Source organism: Nicotiana sylvestris, chromosome 5 (assembly GCF_000393655.2).
Source record: "Nicotiana sylvestris chromosome 5, ASM39365v2, whole genome shotgun sequence".
NCBI classification, from domain to species: Eukaryota; Viridiplantae; Streptophyta; class Magnoliopsida; order Solanales; family Solanaceae; genus Nicotiana; species Nicotiana sylvestris.
Genome location: NC_091061.1, coordinates 169,794,614 through 169,821,290, shown reverse-complemented (window position 1 = coordinate 169,821,290; position 26,677 = coordinate 169,794,614). Strand labels below are relative to the sequence as shown.

The window sequence follows — 26,677 nt, the reverse complement described above, 5'->3', positions numbered from 1 at the left end:
GAAAAAGCCTGGAGAGAGCTTCAGGGAATTCGGATTTTGTTGGAGAGAACAAGCAGCAAGAGTCGATCCACCAATGAGAGAGTGAAATGGTGGACTACTTCTTACAGACTTTGGAGCTGACTTACTTTGGTCACCTGGTGACATCAGTTGGTAAATCTTTCAATGAAGTAGTAAAAATGGGTGGTATGGTTGAAGAGGGACTCAGGTCCAACAAGATAATGAGTTATTCGGCAATCAAGGCCATAACTTAGGCTACCCAAAGTGGCATGGGAGGTGCGCTCGGGAAAAAGAAGAGAGATGAGGTCGCAACAGTCGAAGCAGGTACTTGGTCCAGATCCAGAGGTCCTTCCCCTCGCTACCAACCCAGACCCCATCACCCAAATTACCCACACACTCCATACAACCCTCCACAACCCTATTATCTACCATAAGAGCCATATTTCTCCATCCATCACGCTCAAACTTACACCCAGCCTCCGGCTCGCCCGCAATGGCATGCGCTGGCTCCCTAACATACATATCCACCTCCATAAAACAAATATCCACCACCAAGGGCCTACAGGAATCCTTTGGGGCCAACCTTCCGCAAAAATCAGGCTTTCAGGAATGAAAGGGTGCACAGGCAGAGAACATTCACTCCGCTGGGAGAAACCTATACTACTTTGTTCCACAAATTGAGGCAATTAGGCCGATTGAGTCCTGTTGAGCCCAAATTTCCAAATCCCCTTCCCAAAAATATGGACCACTCGGTAAGCTGTGAATATTGTTCGGGGGCTCCCGGGCATGATACTGAGAAGTGTTAGAAGTTGAAGACTGTCGTACAAGATCTTATTGACACAAATAGGATCGAGGTTCAGGCACCAGAGGCACCCAACATCAATGAGAACCCGTTGTCGGTGAACCATAAGGCTTACATGATCAAACTAATGCACGAACAGCGTCTGCATCCAAGGTTTTGATGGGGGTGGTACTGACGCAGTGGGCGATATCATACTAGAATTGACAATTGGTCTGGTCGAGTTCACCATGGAATTTCAAGTGATAGATGTGGTGGTGTCCTATAATCTTCTGTTGGGGCGACCCTGGATCTACGCAGCCAAAGCAGTGCCTTCTACACTGCATCAGATAGTCAAATTTGAATGGGATAGACAAGAGATTATGGTACACGTGGATGACGGTACACATGCCATTAGTTATGCCATTGTGCCCTTCATAGAAACCGACGATGACAAGGGCCCATGCGTTTATCAGGTTTTTGACACAGTCTTAGTAGACAAAATTCCTTAGGGCGAGGGCCTTCCACTTCCCAGAATCGCGGTTGCGACCTTCATGATAGCCTCGAAAATGTTAAACAGCGGGTTTGTACCAGGAAAAGGTTTGGGGGTTGATCTGCAAGGTATTGTCCAGCTAGTTTCCTTGCCCAAGAACCTGGATACTTTTAGGCTAGGATTAAAGCCTACCGCAACGGATGTAAAACGGGCCCGTAAGTTGAAGAAAAGAGTCAGGGTCCTTCCTAAGCCAATCCCGCGCCTATCCAAATCATTTGTCAGAGCAGGTTTCAGAAAGTTGTCGGTCCCGAAAGTTCTCAGACCACTAATCGGGCCAGATGGAGATTTGAATGAGGGCTTTGAAAGGTTGTTCGCTGATGTCAACATGATAGAAGCTGGAAAAGGTTCCAGTAAGGCAGACATACAGTTTGTGGGGCCTAGAGCCAATGTCAACAATTGGACAGCTATTCCCCTTCCTACCCGGAGGGAGTCTTGGTAGTAGGCTCTGGATTTTTCTTTCTTGTTTTCTGGATTATTCCAGAGTTGTAATCCAGTTTTTGTTTTATTTTTTTTTTGTATTCGGCAAAAGTGTGAAACTCTGTTATCCCATAGTTTAATAAAGTAAAAGTTTTCTCTCTTTATTTTGTTTTAATTCTGTTTTCTTCTTTTCTCTTTCTGAACAGTTCTTTTCATACTGGTTCTAATGACATGGCATGCACAACGGATCTTCAACCTAGTCTAAAAGATCAAACTGATTCCGAACTAATTGTACAAGAGGTCGATTATGATGATGAATCGGAATACGATGAGGATGAAGCCTTTGAAGAGATAAATAGAGAGTTAAGCCAGTTTGAAGAGAAATCCAAGCCCAACTTAAATGACAAAGAAGCCAGCAATTTAGGGGATGCATGTGATATCCGGGAAACTAAAATAAGCATCCACATTGCACCAAATATCAGGGAAGAACTAATCAAAGCACTTATTGAGTTCAAAAATGTTTTTGCATGGTCGTATGATGACATGTCGGGGTTAAGCACAGATTTAGTGGTTCACAAATTGCCCACTGACCCGGCATGCCCTCCGGTCAAGTTGAAATTGAGGAAGTTCAAGACAGATATGAGTGTGAAGATTAAAGAAGAAGTAACCAAGCAGCTACAAGCAAAGGTTATTCGGGTCACTCGATATCCCGATTGGTTGGCTTATGTGGTGCCAGTACCAAAGAAAGATGGGAAGATCAGGGTGTGTGTCGATTACCGCAACCTGAACAGGGCAAGCCCAAAGGATAGCTTTCCATTACCCAACATCCATATCTTGATCGATAATTGTGTCGGACGTGAGATCGGGTCTTTTGTGGATTGCTATGCTGGGTATCATCAGATTCTGATGGATGAAAAAGATGCGGAAAAGACGACATTCATTATGCCGTGGGGGACTTATTGCTATCGGGTAATGCCATTTGGTTTGAAGAATGTTGGGGCAACGTACATGAGAGCAATGACTATTGTGTTTCATGACATGATACACAAAGAGATTGAGGTATACGTGGACGATGTGATCATAAAATCCAAGCATCAGGAAGACCACATAACAGACCTAAGGAAGTTTTTCCAAAGACGCGAAGGTACGATATTAAGCTCAACCCGGCCAAATGTGCATTTGGAGTTCCATCTGGAAAGCTGTTGGGATTCATCGTCAGTCGGCGAGGCATTGAGTTGGACCCGTCAAAGATCAAATCCATCCAAGATTTGCCACCACCGAAGAACAAGACAGAAGTAATGAGTCTGTTAGGAAGGTTGAATTATATCAGCAGGTTTATCGCTCAACTCACAGCAACTTGTGAACCCATTTTTCGGCTACTGAAGAAAGATATTGCGGTAGAATAGACGACAGAATGTCAGGAAGCTTTTGACCAAATCAAAGGATATTTATCAAATCCACCTGTGTTGGTCCCACCTGAGCCGGGAAGACTGTTAATTCTTTATCTAATGGTCCTGGAGAATTCATTTGGCTGCGTACTAGCACAACACAACATTATAGGAAGGAAGGAGCAAGCCATCTATTATCTCAGCAAGAGGTTTACAGGCTATGAGGTTAAGTACACTCAACTTGAGAAGACATGTTGCGCCCTAACTTGGGTGGCCCAGAAATTGAAGCATTATCTGTCATCATATACTACTTATCTCATTTCACGCTTGGATCCACTGAAGTATATTTTCCGAAAGCCTATGCCCACAGGGAGGTTAGCGAAATGGCAAATATTACTCATGGAGTTCGACATCGTCTATGTGATGAGGACGGCCATGAAAGCCCAAGCATTGGCCGATCACTTGGCTGAGAATCCTGTTGATGAAGAATACGAGCCATTGAGGACGTATTTTCCTGATGAAGAAGTGATGCATATAGATGAGTTGGAATTATCTGAGGAACCAGGTTAGAAGCTCTTCTTTGATGGAGCCGCAAATGCGAAAGGAGTTGGAATAGGAGTGGTACTTATTTCTGAAACAGGACATCATTATCCTGTTACGGAACAGCTACGTTTCTATTGTACCAATAACATGGCTGAATATGAGGCATGTATTTTGGGATTACGGTTAGCTGCAGACATGGATGTCCAAGACGTCTTGGTCTTGGGAGACTCGAACCTCCTGGTGCATCAAATCCAGGAGGAATAGGAAACACGAGATTTGAAGCTCATACCATATAGACAATGTTTGCACGAGCTGAGCAAGCGATTTTGATCGGTGGAGTTTAGACATATCCCAAGAGTTCACAATGAGGTTGCCGATGCTTTGGCCACTTTAGCATCGATGTTGCACCACCCAGACAAAATTCATGTTGACCCATTGCATATCCAGGTTCGTGATCAGCATGCTTATTGCAACATGATAGAGGAAGAAATGGATGGCGAGCCATGGTTTTATGATGTCAAGGAGTACCTCAGGATGGGGATATACCCGGAGCAGGCCACCGGAGATCAAAAGAGAGCCATTCGGCGATTGGCAAATGGTTTATTCCTTAGTGGAGGAGTGTTGTACAAAAGAACCCCAGATATGGGATTGCTGAGATGTATAGAGGCTAGTCAAGCCACGACAGTTATGACAGAGGTACATGCTAGAGTTTGTGGGCCACATATGAGCGGATATGTGTTGGCAAAGAAGATTCTTCGAGCAGGGTACTATTGGCTCACTATAGAGCGTGATTGTATCAATTTCATGCGAAAATGCCATCAATGTCAGATACACGGAGATTTGATTCATTCTCCGCCGACAGAATTGCACACAATGTAAGCACCATGACCATTTGTTGCTTGGGGCATGGATGTCATTGGACCTATTGAGCCGACAGCTACCAACGGTCATAGGTTCATTCTGGTGACCATCGACTATTTCACTAAATGGGTTAAAGCTAAAACTTTCAAGTCGGTAACCAAGAAGGTAGTGGTAGATTTTGTTCATTCCCATATCATATGTAGATTTGGGGTCCCGAAAGTGATCATCATGGACAATGGTGCTAATCTTAATAGCGGTTTGATGAATGAAGTATGTCAGCAGTTCAAGATTACACACAGAAATTCCACCCCATATCGTCCCAAGGCAAATGGAGCAGTTGAAGCGGCCTAAAAAACATAAAGAAGATACTTCGGAAAATGCTAGAAGGTTCGAGGCAATGGCATGAGAAATTACCATTTGCATTGTTGGGTTATCGCACTACTGTTCGTACTTCAGTAGGTGCAACTCCTTATTTGTTGGTATACGGAACTAAAGTAGTAATACCAGTAGAAGTTGAAATTTCATCCCTTCGGATTGTCGCTGAAGCTAAGATTGATGATGACGAGTGGGTCCAAACCCGTTTGGAGCAGTTGAACTTGATTGATGAAAAGAGATTGACAGTTGTGTGTCATGGCCAGTTATATCAAAAGAGAATGGCAAGAGCATACAATAAAAAGGTGCATCCCCGGAAGTTTTAAGTAGGCCAGCAAGTGCTGAAACGCATCCTCCCACATCAGGCTGAGGCAAAGGGCAAGTTCGCCCCGAATTGGCAAGGGTCATTCATTGTAACCAGAGTGTTGTCCAATGGCGCTTTATGTTTAACAGATATCGAAGGGAAATGCATCGACATGGCTATCAATTCTGACGCAGTTAAGAGATATTACATATGATTTCTTTTAATTGTAATTGTTGTTTGTTAGTACTTGGCATTTATCGGAGAATGAAATGACGGAGGCAATTCTTTCTTCCATCCAAACACTTTAACCTTTGCTTCCTCTTTTGAGCCTTATTTATTCTTTCATACCCCTCTTTTGGAATCAGTAATGAAAATGAAAGAAAAGAGAAGAGAAAAATAATGATAATAAAGACAAAAGAAAGGTAACAAGAAAAACAAAGGAATTGGGAACTACGTTTGACCTGGTTCCTCAAAGAAGGATACGTAGGCACCTCACGGCTCGGTCATAGTGTAACATAGTGTGCATAATGTAACATAGTGTAACAAAAAAATAAAAATCCCAAGCAAGAAAACTGGGGCAGAAGTTTGTGTTTGTAATTTTGGAAAGAAAGTTTGATTCCAAGAGTTGTACTGTTTTACCCCTCAAAATAATTTTTGAACTTTTTGATACCCCTTTTCCTTTTAGCCATACACAAAAACCCATATTGATGTCCAAAAAGACCTCCCGATCAGTATCCGAGAAGTGCCAAGTCAGGCAGACGGAAGTCGGGAACAATACTCTGATCCCCAGCAGAGAAGAAGATCATAAGCTGGAAATGAATTGATAGCCGAAAGAATCCACGACAGAGAGAGTCATATCGGCAGCACTCCAATCCCTAGTTGAAAAAATAAAATAAAATGAGAGAGTCTTATCGGTAAACACCTCCACAGGCACCATAAGGCGACGCAAGTTGAGAGAAATAAAACGAGAGAGTCTTATCGGTGAAAACCTTCATAGGCACTATAAGGCGACGGGAGTTGAGAGAAATGAGAGAGTCTTATTAGTGAAAACCCCTCGAAGGGCACTATGAGGCGACAAGGCAAGATTGGCAGAAAGGGTATGCATTTGGCAAAAAGTTGAGTGTTTGTTTATCCCCAGCAAGATGAGGTCGTCCGAAAGATTAATTGATACGAATAGACTGGGTTGATTAATCCGGAATGCACGACATGATCGTTGGGATCGATTGTATCAATCAGATAAGTTCTTTTCTTTCTTTCTCCCCAGCATTTGTTCAGAAAGATTTCTTCTTTTTCTATTTTTTGAAATCATCACTTTTTCATTTCTTGGTTTAAAGACTTTACCTCCCCAACAATTCATTTTTGAAAAGGATTTTCAGAGTTTACTACCAGTTGCCAAAACGGTTCAAAGCAAAAAAGGTGAATAGGACAGGCCAAAATAAGGCGACAAAACGGAAAGAAGTTTGTCATAAGACCAAATGATGAATGGGTCTAGATCCCAAGAGGACCAAATTTCCAGGGGAAGCTGGAGAAAAACGGAAAAAGCAACAGTTAAAAGGTTATGAGGATCCCCAGTAGATTTGCAAGGTACAGGAACAACTCCGACAGGTTCTCGACCAAGTTCCGCAAGGGTCGGACAACACAGAGCGGGGAAGGAAGAGAAAAGAAAAATCATCCCCAGCAGGAGTATCATCCTCAGCAAATAATATCATCCCCAGCAAGTTTTGTAGTAAAGCAGGGGAAGGGAAAAGGGAAAAACCATCCCCGGCAGGAGTGGCACAACCACTCACCACGTTTTAGACTAACAAATTTTTCTTTAATTTGAAGTAGGGAAAGGAAATGTTATTGACAGCGGGAAGACATGGGCACAAAGAAGATTATCAAACTGGGGCAGAAAATTTTCTCTCGTTGCGAAAATTTTCTTGAAATCAGATACCCACTGGGGGAAGATGGAAGATAACACAAGTTTTGAAGGAAGTGGAATCCCCCGCAGTTTACGGGAGAAAGAATACAAGTTTTAAAGAAAGCAATCTTGGAAGAAGCAAGATAACCCAAGTTTTAAGAGTAGTGGTCTTTGAATCAATATCATCCCCATCATCGTTAAAGGGAGGAAAGTAACTAGTCTTAAAGAAGGAAGAGAATTCCCCAACAGTGTTATCCCCGGCAGGTTTCAGAGAAGTGAAAACACCATCTTGAGGAAAGTAACTAGTCTTAAAGAAGGAAGATAATTCCCCAGTAGTGTTATCCCCGGCAGGAGCCCGCCTGGAGAATGGAGGTGTTACCTTTTAAGTTGTTGGTGGAGTCAGGAGCCCGCCTGGAGAATGGAGGCTGATTTATTTTCAAAGTTGTTGATGAAGTCAGGAGCCCGCCTGTTAGAACGGAGGTTGTTATATTTAAAGATTGATGAAGTCAGGAGCCTGCCTGCAGAACAGAGGAATACATTCCAAGAGCAAGTCAGAAGTCAGTAATGTGGAGGGTCACAACAAAAATACCCCCAGCACGAATCCCACTTCAGAAATCGGAAAGAAGACTACAAGAGCAAATCGAAGATAGATAAGATTCTGTAATCATTAGTTTAGTCTAACTTTTGTTTTCTTTCTAGCAATGGTGTAATAAGGAGGTCGAAAAGCAGTGGTAACAACATGCAACAGCAGTAACAGCAACATCGCAATCCCATGGTAGTCCCAGCTACCAAAACTTCCCGAACTACATTGACCTAATTCCCTTTTAGCCAGGGATATGTAGGAAACCTTTGAAGCATAGGTTCGGTCAAATCTTTTCAAAAATGCTTTCACGGAGTATTCCAACGGGCAAAAATTGCTCGTATCCGCTCACTGTATCTTTGCACGAAAACCTTTGTGTTTTCGGACAAAGAGGGGCAGATGTGAGCACGTGATTTTTGCCCTATGAGAACTACTCCCAAAAATTCAAAATAAAATGGTTTGGTGTTGTTTGTGATTTATTTTGTATTTTTTGTCTGTGAAAGTTTATTTCTTCTTTAATTAAGAAAAATACAAAAAATAGGTGCTACATGTGCATTTAGGATTTAATTTTACAATTTAGGAATTAACAAGTTTGTTTTACAAAATGGGAAAATCACAAAAAAAAAATGTACTTTGCATCTTTTGCATTTAATGTCCGAATTGGGTGATTTTTATCGTTATTGATGTTTAATTTCGTGTGATAGTTATTATTAAATGTCAATATTCTTAGTTAATTGCCAATTTTATAATTTAATTAGGATTTTTAGTTATATTGTTGAAAAGAAAAAATTGAAAAAATTATAATAATAATAAGAAGAGGAAAATTCAGTTGGGCCAATTTGGCCAAGCCCAAATCCTTACAGCCAAACCTGGCCAAAAACCAGCCCATACCCGCCCCAAATCCAGTCCATCTCGGGGACAAACCAAACGACGTCGTTTAGTAGCGCTCAATCTGGGTCGTTGATCTCAGTTGATCAACGGTCCAGATCAACTCCTCTGTCACCCGACTCGTTCCCATCCAAGACCGATCCGGTCTCAAGGGTAAACGAAGCGACGTCGTTCCTCTTAAATGAAGCAATCCAGGACGTTGATCTCATCAGATCGAACGGCTTGGATCCAATCCCCGCGTACGTATATAAGGCCTCCAAACGAACCCCGCCCCCAAACCAAGCCCCCCCCTCTCATTCTCTCCCAAACCTTGTCTCTTCCGGAGATGAGGAACCCTAATAGCCGCCACCCCATCCCTTCATCGTAAACCCGGAGGCGCCGGCTCCGATGGCCGTGAAAATAACACCCTTGAACCTCCTAACCACACTTAACACGATTCCATACTCCATTAACCTCGAATCATACCCCAGCTTCTCAAATCTTCGATCGAAGACCTCGTCCCAAACCCTAGCTTGTCCACTTAACCCCAAAATCACACCCAATAATCCCCTTGACCTTCTCGTCACTAATCCCTAACCAGATTGGCTCGAATCCGACTAAAAACTCATCGAATGGCGGATCTAGGGCTCGACAGTTCGAGATTGTTTCGAAGCTGTCAGGGTCGAGCGGTTTTTTGTTAGTATTATAAGTTTATTTCTGATGAAATAGACGTAAAATACTAACTGGAACTCAAGTTCGAAAGGGCATATGGTTGAAATCCGAGAAAAGAACAGTGAGTTCTTCTTAACTTCTTTTTCTTTTTCTATGTTTTTGTTTGTCTGTGTGATTAGTCGTTTCTTTAGGGTTTTTAGTTTAAGTTAATCCAGTATATATATTCTGTTTCTTTTTCTGATTCTGGTTAGATTAAATATTCCAATGTTTGTTTGAGTAGTTCAATCAATTCTTCGTTTACCTAAATTAGGTTCATTGTAATTCGTCTTTTGTCCGTTATTTTCCCCCTTCTCCATCAGTTTATGTTCTATCGATTAATAACATAGGTTATAAATAGTTTCGTCGATTAGTTCGTTCTTGTTTGTAGACCAGTAAGTCCATCAAATGGTTTAATGTCGTGTTATGTATGCTGATCTGTAGACACTTAGCTTCAGGGCATTGTCAATATGCTGACATTGATCATGCATTTCTTGTATAGGTTTAACTTAGAATCCCTGCATTTATGATTGATTTTGATCCAGTTTCAATTTCAGTTTTAATAATTTTGTTGAGTTTTGTGCTGTGATTTAAATTCAGTTCATTTTTGTTTCAATGGGAACTCAACCTTAGTCATTCAGTTGTTAGGAGAATTGGTTATAGTTGTTAATCAAAATTAGTTTTAGATCATTGTTAGTTTGAACAAGATTTTAGAGTTAAAGGTTTTAATGCAGATGAATGGTTTGTATTGGGGCAGTAATATTAAGGGGTTTCAGGGGTGATTTGGGAATGAAACAGTTAGGATAATATTTTAATGTTAGTGTTTTGTTAGTGGATATTAGTGTCTTTAAATTAATATGGTAATGGGGAACAAAAGGGAATGGGGGCTGAAAATAAGAAAAAGTTTTCCTTAGTGGGTTTTAAAGTGGAAAAATTCAGATTTTTAGTGGAAAGAGGGGGTAAGGCAGTAAGTTGGAAAGGGAGGGCATGCCTATATAAGAGGGCAGAATCATGTCTGTAGAAAGGGGATTTGAATTTTAAAAAGCTGGTGAAATTGAAAAAGAATAGCTACTGTTTTTTTATTGCCTGGTTTAGGATCTGAAATAGCTAGAACTTTCTTCCTTGTACTTCTGCTCTATACTTGGGGAAGCTGATAGCTGCTGGTTATTTTGTTGTTACATTGTTGTTGCAATTGCTGTTTGTTACTATTGTTGTTGTTGATCCTCTTCTTCCTCTTCTTATATTGTCAATACCAGGTACATGCTTCGAATTCCCTTGATGTATATCTTCAAAACTTGTCATGGAATTGAGTATTGACTAGCATGTATGAAGATCTGGAAACTAAAGTCGAAGTTTAAATGAATACATTAAAATTTTGATGTAATTACTGTTAATTACTACCATTATGTGTGATTAAATGCTTCTGTTTTTGTGGTAATTCAGTTTCTGGTTCATGTTGGGTTGTTGGTTTATGCTAATAGCTTATGGTGGCTTAGTTATTTAGATTAAGTGTGTAATTTCACAGTATGGGATATTGTGATAGTATTCGAATTCTATTCGTGTGAATGAACTGTCAAATATTTTGTAAGGAAAAACAGCTTGAAGGTGTCATTAGTTTTCTTGGTTTGACATCGAGGCTTGTTGTATTGAGTGATGTCCATGACCCTGCTTTGTACTCTGAAAAGCATCACAGTGTTGCTTTAGTTAAAAAGTTTTTTTAATGGTTGATCAGTTCCAATCCCATATGTTTGTTTGTGGGAAGTTAGCTTAAGAAAATTAAAATACAAGCATGAGCATTTCGTTAATTATGGCATCAGCATGGTTTCAATAAAGAGGGTAATAAGTTAGAGGTTCTTCGGCTTGTCTCATGAGCCCAATAACTTGGGTTGTTATCGTAAGGCCCTTCACTTAGTAAATTTGATTCAAAATGCAGGCTGAGATAAAATTGCAAGTTCATGTTAATAACTTGTACTTGAATATTGAAATTTAGAGGTGAAATCGTTAATACAATAGCATGTCTCGATTAGATTTACATTCTGATGATGCTTATGCCATTGATGGTTTTGTATGTCTGAAATCTGGGTTTAAGAAAGCCCGGCAAAGGAACACCTTTTTTCTTGTTTGGACGTCTTGCAATCCTTACGTATGCTCTTTCTGGACTCTTACTGTCGTCGTTGACCCTTGGGCCTCAATCTAGGCCCAAGCTTTGAAAGTTGAATTATAGATAGCTTTATAATTAATAAGTTGGGTTTGAGCATTGACTTAAAAATAGTCATAGTTTCTTCAAATTTCATTTGGTTAATCTAGTTAATGGAGTTGTGTCATATTAAACAAGAATAGCTTATGGCCCTCATGTATTAATTTAGAAATGCTCCAATTAGAGCGAGCTGAGGTGCGCCATGCCAAACAAAAATGACAATTGCATGGCCCTCGTCCAATTAATTTTGTTTAAACCTTAGAAATCGAGGCGTGCCGTTTAGTGAATTTCATGGCACTCGCAAAGTCGCAAACACAAAATTGCTTTAAGCGCGTATTTAATAATATTATCTTCTTAAACTCGGGTGCACATTTATGTGACCCAAATCCAAATATCAATAGAGTTGAAATGTGTCAATAATCACGTGTGCATTGATGTGACGTGGTTCGAGATGCATTTCCACGACGTTGTAAATTCCTTTTAAAAATAATAAATGAGATGAGCCTCGACAAACAAGAATACACAAACTGAGGGGCCCTCAACGGACAGTTATTTCAAATGCTTAGATTTCGAGACAGGCCGCATAGCGAACTTTACGGCTTTTCTCAAAATAATAACGCGTTAGTCACTGTTAGGTGCGTGCTTTTAATAATTTACTTTCTTAAACTCGGGTGCACATTTATGTGACCCAAATCCAAATCTCAACGAAGTTGGAACGTATCGAAAATTGCGGGTACATTTATGTGGTGCAATTCGAGATGCATTCTCACGACGTTGCAATTCTTTGAATAAATAATAACAAAAGCGGTAAACAGTTAAAATTTGCACGTAGGTTCATAATTGTATAAAATCAGATAATCAAGACGAATATGACAGTTGAGCGACCGTGCTAGAACCACGGAACTCGGGAATGCCTAACACCTTCTCCTGAATTAACAGAATTCCTTATCCGAATTTCTGGTGCGCGGACTGTTAAACAGAGTCATTCTTTTCCTCGATTCAGGATTCAACAGGTGACTTGGGACACCACAAATCTCCCAAGTGGCGACTCAGAACCTTTAAATAAAATCTCGCTTCGATTGTCTTTTAATTGGAAAAACTCCTTTTTACGCCCATTTGCGGGGTGTAGCTGAAAAAGGAGGTGTGACAACTCTGACTAAATAATAAAGAAATCCCTTCATGATCATCTTCTCCGCCTTAAGATATGAAATAAACTTACTTTGAGGCTCAGCAATATTTCCTTTCCACTCACGAACTGACTCATTAGGAAGCTCAAACTTGACCACTTTAGCACGACAATCAAAAATGGCATAACACTTGTATAACCAATCCATCCTCATGATCATATCAAAATCAACCATTTCTAGCTCAATAAGGTCTATCGTAGTCTCTCGATCTTGGATTATAATCACACAACCCCTATAGACACGGGAGGTAATATCAGAATCTCCCACAGGAGTCAACACAGAAAATAGTTCAAGTAGTTATTTTGGATCTATCCCAAAATCCAAAGCAAAGTACGGAGTAACATAGGAAAAAGTAGATCCAGGGTCCATAAGAGCATAAGCATCTTTAGCACAGATAGTAAGTATACCTGTGACGACAGCATCTGAAGCCTCTGCAGTAGGGCAAGTAGGCATGGCATAGAAGCAAGGATGAGTCCCCTAAGAAGTAGCAGCTGTCTGCGGCACCTTTCCTGCACTACGCCCACTATGGGCCCCATTACCCCTAAGTGGGGCGATGCAGGCAAAATAGTAGCTATAAAATATGTCGGATGAGCTCTCGAACCTTGTTTCTCATTAGGGAAAAACCTTCGGATATGACTCATCAACCCACAACCATAGCAAGGACTACGAAGTCCCCTAGAATACTAGACTAGCGCTGATGAGAACCCACACTACTCTGAGCATATTGTGCAGTGCGGTGGTCACTCTGAATGGGCCTAGATTGGCCTCTCTGTCCGGAACTTTATGCCATTGGAGGGCTACTGAAAGCTGTCTGCATCCCAGGCTGTGGTGGACCAGATAATCCTTTGTTGCTTTGTCCCTTTCCCGAACTAGGCACTGCACTAAAAGTGCCAAAAGTACGGGCCTTCTTGTTTTGCTCCTTGTTGGTCCTCTCCTCCTAATTAATCCTCTCGAGATCCATTGCTAGATCCACAAATTCAGTAAAGGTAGTGTTTCTTCTCCCACTAGTTGTATCTTTTCTGATGCTCGAAATCAAGCCACGAGCAAAGCAAAAAACCTTCTCATCCTTAGTAGGGATGATATAGGGGAGCATAACGGGATAACTTCTCAAACTTGATGTTATACTCTAGGACGTTCATAGCATCCTACTTTAAGGTCTCAAACAATACCGCAAGGGCAGCTCTCACTCCCGGTAGTAACTACTTCTTAATAAAGATCTTTTTAAACTCCGACCTAATCATTGGAGGTGCATCCTCCGATCGACTTTTCTCTACCCCTTTGAACCAGAGATCAGCAATGTCTTTCAACCGGTAGGCTACTAATCGAACCACTCGGTAGTCTTTAACTCCCAGCAAAGTATTAGCTTTCTCAACTTCCTCCAAGAAGTCCCGAGGGTCTGCAGTAGGATCTGTACCAGTGAAAACTGGTAGCTCAAGTCTTACAAATTTCATGTCCAACTGCACCATATCGTCAACTGCTGGTGCTTTTATCCCTCCTTGTTGGAGTGCCTAAATACCCACTTGAAGGTTCTGTTGGGTTTGCATAGTCATGAGGTCAGCAAAAGTATCTATAGTTTTTATAAGATCAATGAGGGTCTTTTCCAAGTGATTTGGCTTTGGAGGTAGAGCATGTGCCCCATCAACTACTTCCTCGAGCTCTTGGACCGTCCTTGGAGCCATTGGAATTGGCATAGTCCGTGCTCTTGTAGCCTTCTATGATGGCCCGATAGGTCATCTTATATTTTAGAACCTAATTCTATATTTCAAAGCCCCCAATAGCTTTTTTAAGCCTTCCTCAATTTACGTGCACAGTCCGAGTATTTTTTAGGAAGGCTTTTATGTTAAAACTGATAAAAATAAGAATTTTGTCTTGAAAATACCTTTGAGTTGACTGCAGCCAACATTTTTAGCAAATAGATTCGGATCCGTATTTTGACGATCCTAGTGAGTCCGTATCGTGATTTGGGACTTGGGCGTATACTCGGAATCGAATTCGGAGGTACCTAGCTCGAGTTATTAATTTTTGTCGAAAATTGAAAGTTTAAAGGTTTAATGATTATTAGGAATTGACCGATGTTTGATTTTATTGATACCAAGTCCGTATTTTGGTTCTGGAGCCCGGTATAGGTCCATTACCATATTTATAACTTGTTTGTCAAATTTGGTGAGAAATTGAGTTGTTTTGACGTTATTCGGAAGTCCGGATATTAAAATAGAAGTTTTGAAGTTTTCTTGAAACTTTCATTTGATTTGGTATCCGATTCGTAGTTCTAGGCATTTTGGTGTTTTGATCACGCGAGCGAGTTCGTACGAGATTTTTTGAACTTGTGTGCATATTTGGTTTGGATCCCCGAGGACTCGAGTGAATTTCGGATAGGCTACGGATGGTTTTAGACTTAGAAAATCTTGTGTTTTTCCTCAGTTCAGTTGTCATCTGGTTTCCTTCTTCGTGATCGCGAAGGTACTCTCGTGATCGCGAAGAGTGAACTGGGCAACCTAAAATTGGGCAACAATAAAAAAATAGTAAATGAACAATCTAAGGCACAACATGGAGTAATAAATAGGAGTAATCAGTAACTTCAATTTAGACAAACTAACTACATAATTCAGCAAGCCATAAGTTTGACAATTACATCAAATTGGAGAAGTGGATGTCACTGCTATAACTTCAAAAACTCACTCAACCTTAGTCATAACAAGGCATCCAACTCCAAATGCTAACACCAGAAAAACAAAAATAAACCAAGTGTTTAAGTTTCACTTTAGCTACCAACTAATAAAACAAGTCCTAATTAGATTATCAAGGCCCCTTTCTTGTCTTTAACTTCCCAATTCTTTGTCTTGTTTGCATCTCCAATTGATTCCCAGTGATTGCTGTATTTCCCTTCCATGTCAAGTTTACTGGGGAATATGGAAGATCAATAGGTTCATTTACACTTGTGTTATCTCCTGTAAACTTGATTGTCCTTGTCCCAGTGTTCATACCAACGACGAAGAAACCCTAGAATTTTGATGTTTTGTTTGTGTTTTTACGTTGGGTTTTTGATTTATGGGTTTATTAGTCGGGCGGGGCAAGGGAATTGGGGTGGGTTGGGTTTATTTAGTGTAGTGGAGTCTTGGTCTTTCAGAGAGTGCCATGTGTCCCAGCCGTTAAAATAGGGACAAATATACAACTTTGTTGGACGATACGGGTAAACTTTTGCATTCAACTAAAATATGTTTTGTATATAGGGTGTCACTACTAATATATTGTTATTTTTGAAATTTTTGCCATACTTTCGAGGAGTCGGTGACCCCTCTTTACAACGCAGGTTCGCCTCTGAATAGAGACCTTGGTGGATAGAGTTAGTAACACATATCCCAAGTGGAATAGTCGAGTTGCATACAAGTTGTTGGTATTGGCGAAGCGACATACAAGCTGCTGACACTTTTTTGCTAGGTTATATTCTCTTTAATATATATATATATATATATTATATATTGAATCCCCTTGATTTCTTTTTAAAATTTTGACACTCTTAGCAAAAAGTTGTGGGCTCCGCTTCTAGCCTATTAAATAAAAGACACATAGCAGCAGCAGAAAGAAACAGGGGATACCTTTTTTTGCTGGTTTGTGTATGCATATTTGAAGTCTTTATATACTGTGGTTGGATTTTGTGACAGTACTATATAATTAGCATCTTTTATAGTCAAAGGACACGTAATGGAATATCAGAATAGAAAATATAAAAATAAAGATAATAATAGCATTTTATTATTTCTGATTTTTCTCGACTTGTTCCATTCACTAGATAATTTGTTCCAAGGACAGTTGAGTTTTGATGAAATGTTCCCTTTTTTCTTTTGTCACGACTTAGAGGAAGGCATGAGGTAATGAGGTTTCACTTCAAGATACAAAATTGCAAATGAAAAAATAGAGCAATAGTTGATAAGATTTAATACACAAACAAATGCAGTTCAAATCTCAATTCTCCAACAAAGGTAAAGATGGGGTTTAATTTTATCTACCACTGCACTCAAGAATATGGTGGCCATATATATATGCATGTTGCTGGTAATCATTGATGCAATTTTAAATTGGTCTTTTGGAAAGAAAATAATTTAAAATAAACCCCTTGTTATAATAATTACATTATTGAGTTTATATAGCCTTCACTTTAAAGGCATTTCTGCTCAAAAAAAAAAATTGTTTGGAACGAAGGTGCAGTTGTTATTGTTGTAGTAGGTTAAAGTTACAAGAAACAAGAACTATCTCTAATAAACTTAATTTCGTAACCTGAAAAAATCAAATAAGTAACCTACTATTTACACTGTCAGTGCATATAAGTTAAATCCAGTTGGCATGTGCTTACAGGCTCCTAATACCAGTCACCTTGAGCCAAACAAGGAGAGTTATAATTAAACCTATCATACCAGAAAGATAAAACTTTCCATGTATGAGCCTTACAAGCAGTGTATAGTGATAGTCACTGGGAAACCCAGAAATGAAAAAATATTGAAGCTACCTCCATAACACCAGAAGTTAGCTAATCTTCTTTCCCATGTTTTACTTGTCCACCTTTCAAGAACCTCATGAACCAGTAAGCAGAAGATTTCATATGCCGAGTTAGCCCATTCTTGAAGTCCACGTATATCAAACCAAAGCGTTTTGTATAACCCAGACTCCACTCAAAGTTATCCAGCAATGACCACGCGAAATAACCTCTCACATCAGCACCGTCCCTGTTGAGAATCCACCATCCACAGGCAAATGGAAGTCAGCATAGCCATCAAGTCAAATTGATTAAAGGAAAATAACATTTGATCCCATTACAGTAGAATCAAAAATCATGTAGCAAGAAGCCATTCAAAAATGATCAAGAATTTAGATGTGAATGCGAAAATATCATATGCATCAAAAGCTGGTTCCTCCTCGTATGCTGTAATATTCATTCATTCTGCTGAACTAATTTCCATCATTTTTTTAAAAAAAAAAGACCTAGAATAACAGTTGATGCCAACTGTTTCAGTAGAAAGTGGTTAAGAAGAGACAAGAGTAGAACCCATATTTTCTTTGCAGTTGCCTGAAGTTTCCCTATCAACGTCAAAAATCCTAAAACAGAATGGGCAATGAACCAGAATATTTCAAAGAGGCAAGTAATTCATCTAATCTGGATGATTGACAAAGAATGAATGCAGCCAAGAGAATATGCTGAACAAATGATGAGCTACTAAGATCGACAGGAATCAGCCGATACTTATTATGCATGTTGATGCCAATACATTTATATAACACGAGGCCTGTGAAACACGGGTTTGGGAGCACGCACAACATTGCCTGATGAATAGCTGCAAGGTACGCCTTGAAGTAAGAAACTCTCAATTTGTCATCCAACATCTCATGGAGAGGAGATGTGTCTTCATCTTCATCATCCATACCTGAACATGAAAAGTGAAATTGCAATAAAAAACTGAATTGGGTTATCACCTCATATAAATTATTAGAAGCGTTGATCAAAGTGTTAGTAGCAAGTTTGAAAATGAAAAAATTTTCTTTAGGCCACAGTTATTTAAACAGTTGGAAAATTAGTTTATTAGGGAAGCTCAAATAGCAGCTCTTTCCTGTTTACAAGGTGCCCTCAGGTCTTCGTTCTTGAGACATTGTCGAATGCTATAAGTGTGTAGAGAACAACAATTTTTTTGTTTTCACTACACCGTTTTGACCTCATAACACATCGTTGTTGCAGGTTAGGCCATAGACATGATTGTCCAGCGAAACAAGAATGACAACGGAAGTGCTCTGGGCATATTCTGAAGTGCTGCATTCAGAAACTAGATGGACAAGAAAAGCACGTGTTTTTTGACACCAGGTCAGCTATACGCTCAAAATCCTCTTGACTGACTTTCTTTCTCTAGAAAAAGAAGAATTTAAACTGACCCTCTTTCCTCCATGAAGGATGGGACAGAAATAACTACTCCCTCCATTAAAAAGAATTCACTCTTGCCAATAAGGGATGTTTCAAAGTTGTCATATTTTTGAATAAATCCTTTTCTTTAGAAGAAACTTCAATTTTAAGCAAATGGAAATTTCTTGGGAAGACATTTTTATTATATAACATCAATACTAGTGTAAACATGAAATATTTCCTGTACTAATATTGTATGAAAAAGCTTAAACGATCGTAATATTTATGGGATAGAGTAACACACACACGCGTATATTTATATATATATATATATATATATATATATACATAGAGAGAGAGAATAGTTGTATTAAGCTATACAAGTTGGACAACACCAACGAAAACCTATGTACTACACCCTTTCAAGAACCTCATCTCGATGGGTGAAAAGCAGTAGCATTACCGTTCTCAGTGATATAGACTGGTGGATTGCCATATCTCTCTGCAATATAATTAAGAACTTTCCGAATTCCCCAAGGAACAACGTAAAGCCACGAAGATGCCGCCTGCAAAAAAATTCACATTTCAGTATATGATGTCCAATATATGTATCCAAGGAATTGGAAAAAAGAGATCACCCATACTTTCTCACCGATCACCTCTCCTCCATCCCATTCAGCTATGACAAAACAGAGAAAGAAACAGAAAGATAAGAAATGAAAAAAGAAAACGAGTCAACTTAAGGAAATGCTCGTATGTTTATGGACAAGAAACACTACTAAGGGGCAAAAGTTGTAAGTCTCCCATACCAATTATATCCACATCCTGTATTTTATAGAAGCCATTCTCTTCAAAATTACTTGCCGCATGACCAACAAATCTTGAAGTATAGTGGTTCAGACCAATGAAGTCCAATGAACGTTTAAGCAAATCCTTGTCTTGCTGTGAAAATTTTGGAAGCCGATCTCCAAGTTTTTCACGCATGGTTTCAGGATAATCTCCAAAGAATATAGGATCCAGGTACCTATTAGAATTGTTTGTTTAGAGATCACAAAAAAATAGAAGTAAACAAAGAAAAATTCCTTTTATCTGGTACACAGCTTCCGCCTAATATACCCCTCCAAAGTCCAAATGACTCCCCAAACATAAAAGAATAAGCGGACAGTTGACACCTTATTTCATTATGAACATGCTTTAGAAGATAATGCATACAAGATTTTCAGAAAGATACATAAAAAGTTAGACGATACAAAGAACTTCTAGTACTTTTTATGTTTATTTATATTTTATTCAATATTGGTCTGAGATGAGTTTAAATGGAGTGACATGGTCGGAGAGGATTCATATAGCCGACCCCAACTTGCTTGGGACTGAGACGTAGTTGTTGTAACATAGAAAGTTAGAATCTAAAGTACAAAGTCTAGAGCCTCAAGAAGGTTTCATGTCATTTTTTATGAAGGTATTTCAAAGAAATTCTGAATCGAACATAGTAATAACTCACAGCGAAGATAGTGAATGTGACATTTACTCCTAATGCATTGATGACAAGGTGCAGAATTTCATAGATTTCAAGCCAAAATATTAATCTCCCACACTACGTGATTCACAAAAATGATGATAAATTGACCAATGAAATGTCTCATTTTCAACCTTTCATTTGGAAAGAGAGAATGGAGAAAGGCACATTCCTTTCGATCAAGTTTTATTTCCTCGTTCCTCTTAAATTATATGGAGTAATTGTTTTTAGTGCATCATAGACTGCTAATCAACTTTTACAATACTGCTTTTCTTCCCATTACTGTTGTGATTTTGCATGCTTGCTTCGAGCCGAGAATCTATCCGAAACAGCCTCTTGTACAAGGTAGGGGTAAGGTAGCATACACACTACCCTCCCCAGACCTGGTGCTAATCAGGACAAGAGTTATTCAATGCTTGAGTCTGTGAGTGGTGCACAAGAGTTGCAACTTCCTTCAATTGGGTGACAACACAGAAAGACAAAGTTATTTGTCGGATTGTTGGTTTGAAGAGGCACCACTTAAAAACTAGGTTCGAGATATGTATTGTAATGCAATCACAGCAAGAAAGTAACAATAGCAGAATGTTGACATGAAAATGAATGCAAACTAAGGTTCTTCCAGGACTGGGAGGTGGAACAGGTAAATCAATTTTCATGTAAGATAAAGGAGTTCAGGGATTCACAACAGAGCAGTATACTCTAATGGGAAAGTCAGAAAAAGAAATTTTCAGTCAGTTCATGCTATGAGATTCTTAATCAGATAACGACAGAAACCAGCCAGTGTCTTGAAGCACTTTATAAAAACAAACCTCCCCAAGAAGTGGCATGTTTTGTTCGGACAGCGACTTATGAGTTACGAGACTTGCCTTACACAAGACGACTTGCGGAAGAGGGGCTTTAATCTGAGCACTAGATGTTATTTATGTAAAAATTGGTGTGTGACATTTTTGTCCTTTTGGTGCGGAATGAACATTGCGGGGAAGAGAGAGAGAGAGAGAGAGAGAGAGAGACTGCTAACCAGGGGTAATAAACTTGATGTTACATGGATTAATGGAGCTCATGATCAAAATTTTCAGTTTAAGTGAAATATGTTAATCCTTTTATTTGGGTAATTTTCTTGGTAAGTTTGTGAGATATGTTATGCTTTCAACTGCGCGACTTGAGATGATAGATAAGGACTTAAATACATTCTATCTTTGCAATTAATCTTAGTTAATTATTAACATGGACTTCCTTCACGAAATAAATACTGTTAACCAAACATTAGTGGTTAGTTCCATATGCAACAGACAATAGCTTTTATGTTGATGATACTACAGGTTTCTGTCTTCAGCCCATATGTACTACCCATTCTATCATATATCTGGAAAATCACTGAGGTACAGTTTTTATGACTGACTGGAGTGTTGGGTCTTTCCACTTTAAGCTACCCTTTATAATATGAACTTGCTGACCACAGCACAGATATAACAATAGGTACCATCCAAGCTGAAAATCAAGGCGTCTTGTTGCAGCAGCTTTGTCTTCCAAACTATCTGATAAAGGCTCAGGCCATTCACAATCCACAACCAAGCCTATTTCCCCTCCTTGCTCATCCTGTAAATATTATACCCATCAATATCATCACCAATTGCAAAGCAGAAAATTGCCATCCCCAGCTTCTTTGGAAGCTTAAGTCATGAAAGAATAATGTAAGTAATCACAGAAACTTTAGTTACAACTTACAACACCTAAGCCTATCTATTTGTGAGATAGAGAAAGCTCTCAAACTATAAGAGCTACCTTAAATTTATTTCTGTATACAGAAACAGCTTCTGCATGTGCCAACAGCTGATTGTGTGCTACCAAGAATGGTTCAGTAGAAGAACTTTCACTTCTTCCGGGGGCATGTATACCAGTACAATATCCATTCACAGCTGTCTGAAGAGGTTCATTAATTGTAATCCACTTCTTCACTCTATTGCCAAAGCTAGCAAAGCAAGCCTCTGCATAGATGGCAAAATATTTTCTAGATTTGCCACGAAAAGCCAAGTTGATTGTTAGGAGGTGACTGTCAACATATTATTCCACAAGGAACGTGGATAAACAAACTTTAATAGCAGCTTAAATGAAAAGGAATTGCCTTCTTCAGAAAAGGTAATTAAACATTTAAAAGAATGACTAGCTAACTTCAAGTGTTTAGGTAAGGGCAGAAAATCATAAGCAGGAGATATAAATAAAACTCCACGGACATTCTATAAAAAAGAATAGGGTGCATGGTTTCTTGTGTCAAACAGGTTCATAGATGTTCACTGAGAATAACATTACAATCGTAATCACATCAATCAAGAACTGGTTGGAAGCGGCAGATCCTCATATAATATCCCTTCAGAAACCTATGACTAACATAGATCAATTAAACCAAAAGTGCTCAATCAGATTTAGAGAACCCGTGAATGGTACACTTCATATGGAACTTGATTTAAAATGGAACTACCATACATTTGCTTTACAGCATTTTCAGCAACCAGAGACATCAGGGTTCCATCGGATCTAATAATAGCAAAAATCATGTTGAAAGAGTTTATGATACAGACTTCGAATTCAATATGCACCACCCACTCAGTTATAAGCATCAAAAAAATTCGTAACGTGTTGATTACCGGAGGAAAATCAGAGGACTGGGGCTTACACAGTTTGTTCATCTAACCAGCCGCCACAAGATTCCTGAATATTCAAAGGAAGATCCCAATGGTACAACGTTATGTAAGGCTCAATGCCTGGAAAGACAAGGCAGAAATTCATCATTAAAGGACAAAAAAAGGAAATGATTAATCAGTATAAAAACCTTCACTTCATCTTTATGTTTACATAGTAGAAGCAGCTGGTAGATTTTTTATACGTAAAACCAAAGGCTATGTATTATTTGCTTTAATATAAAGAATAATATTCTTGATATTAAAGATGGGGAGCAATAACATCTTACCCCTCTCAAGAAGTGCATCAACAATATCATTGTAGTATTTTATGCCGTCACGGTTGATTTTGATCCCCAAACCATCTACATAGGTGGAGAAGACCTTATCAAAAATCTGTAAGATATTGCAGTGGCTAAGTAAATAGATATCTAAAAACATAAGATCCGAGTTGCCGCCAGGCATAAAAATCATGTATTGACTAAATGTAGGTATGATAAATTGGCTGCAGAAGTTATTGAAGCTAACTGAAAAATGGGATAACACATATTAAGCACGAAATCAGAATGCACTAACTTGCACGATATCTAGCACAACTGAAGCCCCATGCTATAATAAGTGTCGGCAAAATTTGTCAGCTCATAACACAGATATTCCACTACATAATTCCCCAAGAAATGGTTTAACAATTAGAAAATGCAAGGTCGGAACCTTATAATTTACAACTAGAGAGAACAAAGGTCTCACAAGATATCTAGCATAACTGAAATTACTGACAAATTTTTATGAAAACTCTTTTCACACTTTTCAATCTTTGTTTAAAATGGAACAATCTTAGTTCGAAGAGAACAGAATTAATCATTAGGGAATGAGCTATAGATCAATATCTTCTTTGTGAAAAATTATGCTTTTTGAGCTGTACTGCTAAGTTATCTTAGAACTCCTTTTAGGCAGGAACAACTCCTCTAGTCCTTAGGGACTTCAGTAGTTCTTTACATTATTAAACTACATGTATTTTCGCTTGCATCAGCATATTCTTGGTGCTATTTCTTATCCAAAATAAGAGCATTACTGCAGCCTAACATGTTGGTGATTCTTGTGGCACACTGGAAGTTATTCCTTCAGATTCTTTGCCTTTTCTTTCTCATCCTTCTCATGTTATGCATATGTAAGTCCTAACCTTAAAATATAATGAAGACTTTTCAGGGTCTATCATCTAGACATTGTTCTTCCATCGACATCATCAAACTAAAAGCACATTTCTTATGCATCCATCTTTTTTATGCATATGCATTTCTTAAAGCATGGAGAACCCACTTGTGGGAAACTAATGGGTTTGTTGTTGTTGTTGTATGCATTCCTTAAAGCATGTAGAACCAGCTTCTTACTCATTCCCAAGCTCTTTGCTTTGTTATACATATGCATTTCTTAAAGCGTTTAGAACCAGCTTCTTCAACTCATTCCCGAGCTCTTTGCTTTTAGACACTAACCTAGTTTTAATTTTTGCCAGATATTTTCAGCCACAGAAAAAACTAAAGCCTGAAAGCATAACTTCAAATCCGCACATGACTATAAGTTGTTTGATCACAAGAGGAATACCCTCACATTTGTTTGACATCCATACAAATCAAATCTTTTTGAAGCAATTCATCACTTGTTCTAGAAAACCTTCCTGATTTAACAGTCCCTATTTCCTTTTTATATGATTTCAGATACTTTTAACTTTTAAAAATGAAAGCTTTTTCTTACAAAATTCACATCGTAAATTGGAAAAGGAGAAAGCAGCTTCCCAGCAATAATGTTTTCTTATATTGCACAAGAAAGTCGTGTTTATTTAACAGAGATTATGGAGGTGGTCTATGTGAATGAAAGAAACAAAAAGAATTAACAAAGGAAAAGGTTTGTACCAGGATAGATGCGACTCCATGATATTGAAAAACGATAAGCCTTGAAGCCCAACTTGGCTATCAACTCAATATCTTCCTGTATTTAAAAGAACAAGTTAAACCCAGAAAGAAAGAAATCCATCGTGAATAATAAGACAACAAAAGTGAAGTATATTGACAAAAGACTAATAAAACACAAAGCATTTATCGTTTTAACACCACCTACAAACCAAACATAAAGTCCAAAAAAAATAATACCTATCTTCCCTTGAAAAATTATTCTAAACCCAATGCCAAATCAATTTCCTTTTTGCTCAAAAAGAAAATTGACAAAAAAATATAAATAAAAAAAGGGAGAAAGCTACCTTGTAGCGATGAAACTGATCAACAGCCATATCCCCATTGCTTCCATCACATATTTTGCCTAACCAAAACAAAACTTCAAAACAACAAAAACAAAACAAAAGATTAAAAAAGAACAGAGACAGTTGACTATTTACCTTGAGTATGTGAAAATGAATCCCATATGCTCGGACCCCTTCCTCCCTCTTTACTTCCACCTTCAACCTTTTCACCATTTATCAAAATTCAAATAATAACTCATTATAAAATGGAAGATAGAAAAGAAAATAATACCATTTTTGTCCCAATTTATGTGATACACTTTAATTTTTGGTCTATTTCAGAAAAAATGAAACATTTCTATATTTAGAAACAATTAACTTTAAATTTTTCATTTTACCGTTAATAACAGGGCCAAAGCTAGAAGGTTAAGTACGAATTCAGCAAAACATGGCAGCTTTAGTCCGAACCTTGTGCTTTTATTAATAACTCAATCAATATATACAAAATTTAAATTCAGAAACTAACGACTAGTACTTGATATCATTATCCTAGAATTTAGAAACATAAAAAGAATTATGCTAAATAGCGGCTCATCCAACCGCTTAAATAAAAAATAGCCGGCGAATGTATAATATATTTATAATATGTGTATGTGTATAAGTGTGTATAGTTAGTGTATAATCTGTGTATACCGACTACAAAAAGTAAACAATGAATTTGACAGACTATTTGGTAATGATCCCACATAAAATTCAAATCTTAGCTCCGCCTCTACTTAATAATATGATCTATCGCCATACAAATATCTACAATTTATTTTAGATCACAAATTAAAAAGTTTTTTTTTATGGGTAAAAAACAACTAATAAGAGTTTTTCTTTCATTATTAAACTCTGTGTACATTCTAAGTGCATCAATAAAATGAAACGGACCGAGAAAAATGAGAGGAGCGGTGAAATGGAAGAAACCTGGTAAGCAGAAGTGGCAACACCGAATATGAATTGGGGAGGGAAATCAGCACGAGAGAGTTTACGCTTAGAGCTATAAATGGAGTTCCATTCTTCCTCTATTTTCTTCTTCTTCTCTAAACCCATTAGTTTTCTTGATTTTTCACTTGAATTTGTTTCCATTTCCATTATGGAATTTACTTATAAAATGATTTTTCACAACTTTAAACTGAACAAAAATGGAAGTGATCTGTGAAATAGTGAAAGTGAAGAGAATACGGCGGAGTGTGTCTCTCAACTCTCAACTGAACCGTTTCTTTTTTGTTTTTCCTTTTCTTCTTTCTTTCCGACGGCGCATAGGTGCACGGGCTGCCTTTTTTTCGGACGACAAATATAAATTTGTGCCTAAAATTTACTAAAATTAACAAGTGATGCATATAAATCCATAACTTTATAAATAAAGAATTCAATATCAATAATTTTAAATATTAAACTCATAGAGTTTTTTAAATTCCCCTCACATATGAGTAATATTTAATCTTTAACATTCATAGAATTTTTTAATTTGGATGATTGATAACTCATGTGTTATCATATGCCGACTATTTTGTTTATATATATATATATATAAAATATTACGAATAAATTTCACCAAACTCCAATCTTTAATAGTTGTGAAGCAATACCTTACCACCTTTGGAATGGGACAAATAACCGCAAAAATGACAAATACGATAATATCAGCACTAACACGTTAGATCTCGTCAGAAGT

At 38.3% G+C, this 26,677-nt stretch overlaps 1 protein-coding gene across 1 annotated transcript; it reads right to left on the bottom strand.

Annotated features, from left to right (window-relative positions):
* Positions 1-16,904: 16,904 nt before the first annotated feature.
* Positions 16,905-26,306, bottom strand: LOC104218293 (beta-glucosidase 42). The gene is made up of 13 exons (XM_009768749.2): positions 25,927-26,306; positions 25,114-25,180; positions 24,979-25,037; positions 24,635-24,710; positions 23,018-23,092; positions 22,724-22,811; positions 21,835-22,060; positions 21,533-21,648; positions 19,346-19,560; positions 19,181-19,215; positions 19,000-19,102; positions 17,961-18,069; positions 16,905-17,373 (listed from the first exon to the last, which is right to left on the bottom strand). The coding sequence occupies exons 1-13, from the start codon at positions 26,092-26,094 to the stop codon at positions 17,178-17,180; spliced, it is 1,533 nt and encodes a 510-aa protein (XP_009767051.1). The 5' UTR covers positions 26,095-26,306; the 3' UTR covers positions 16,905-17,177.
* Between the last annotated feature and the right edge of the window lie 371 nt (positions 26,307-26,677).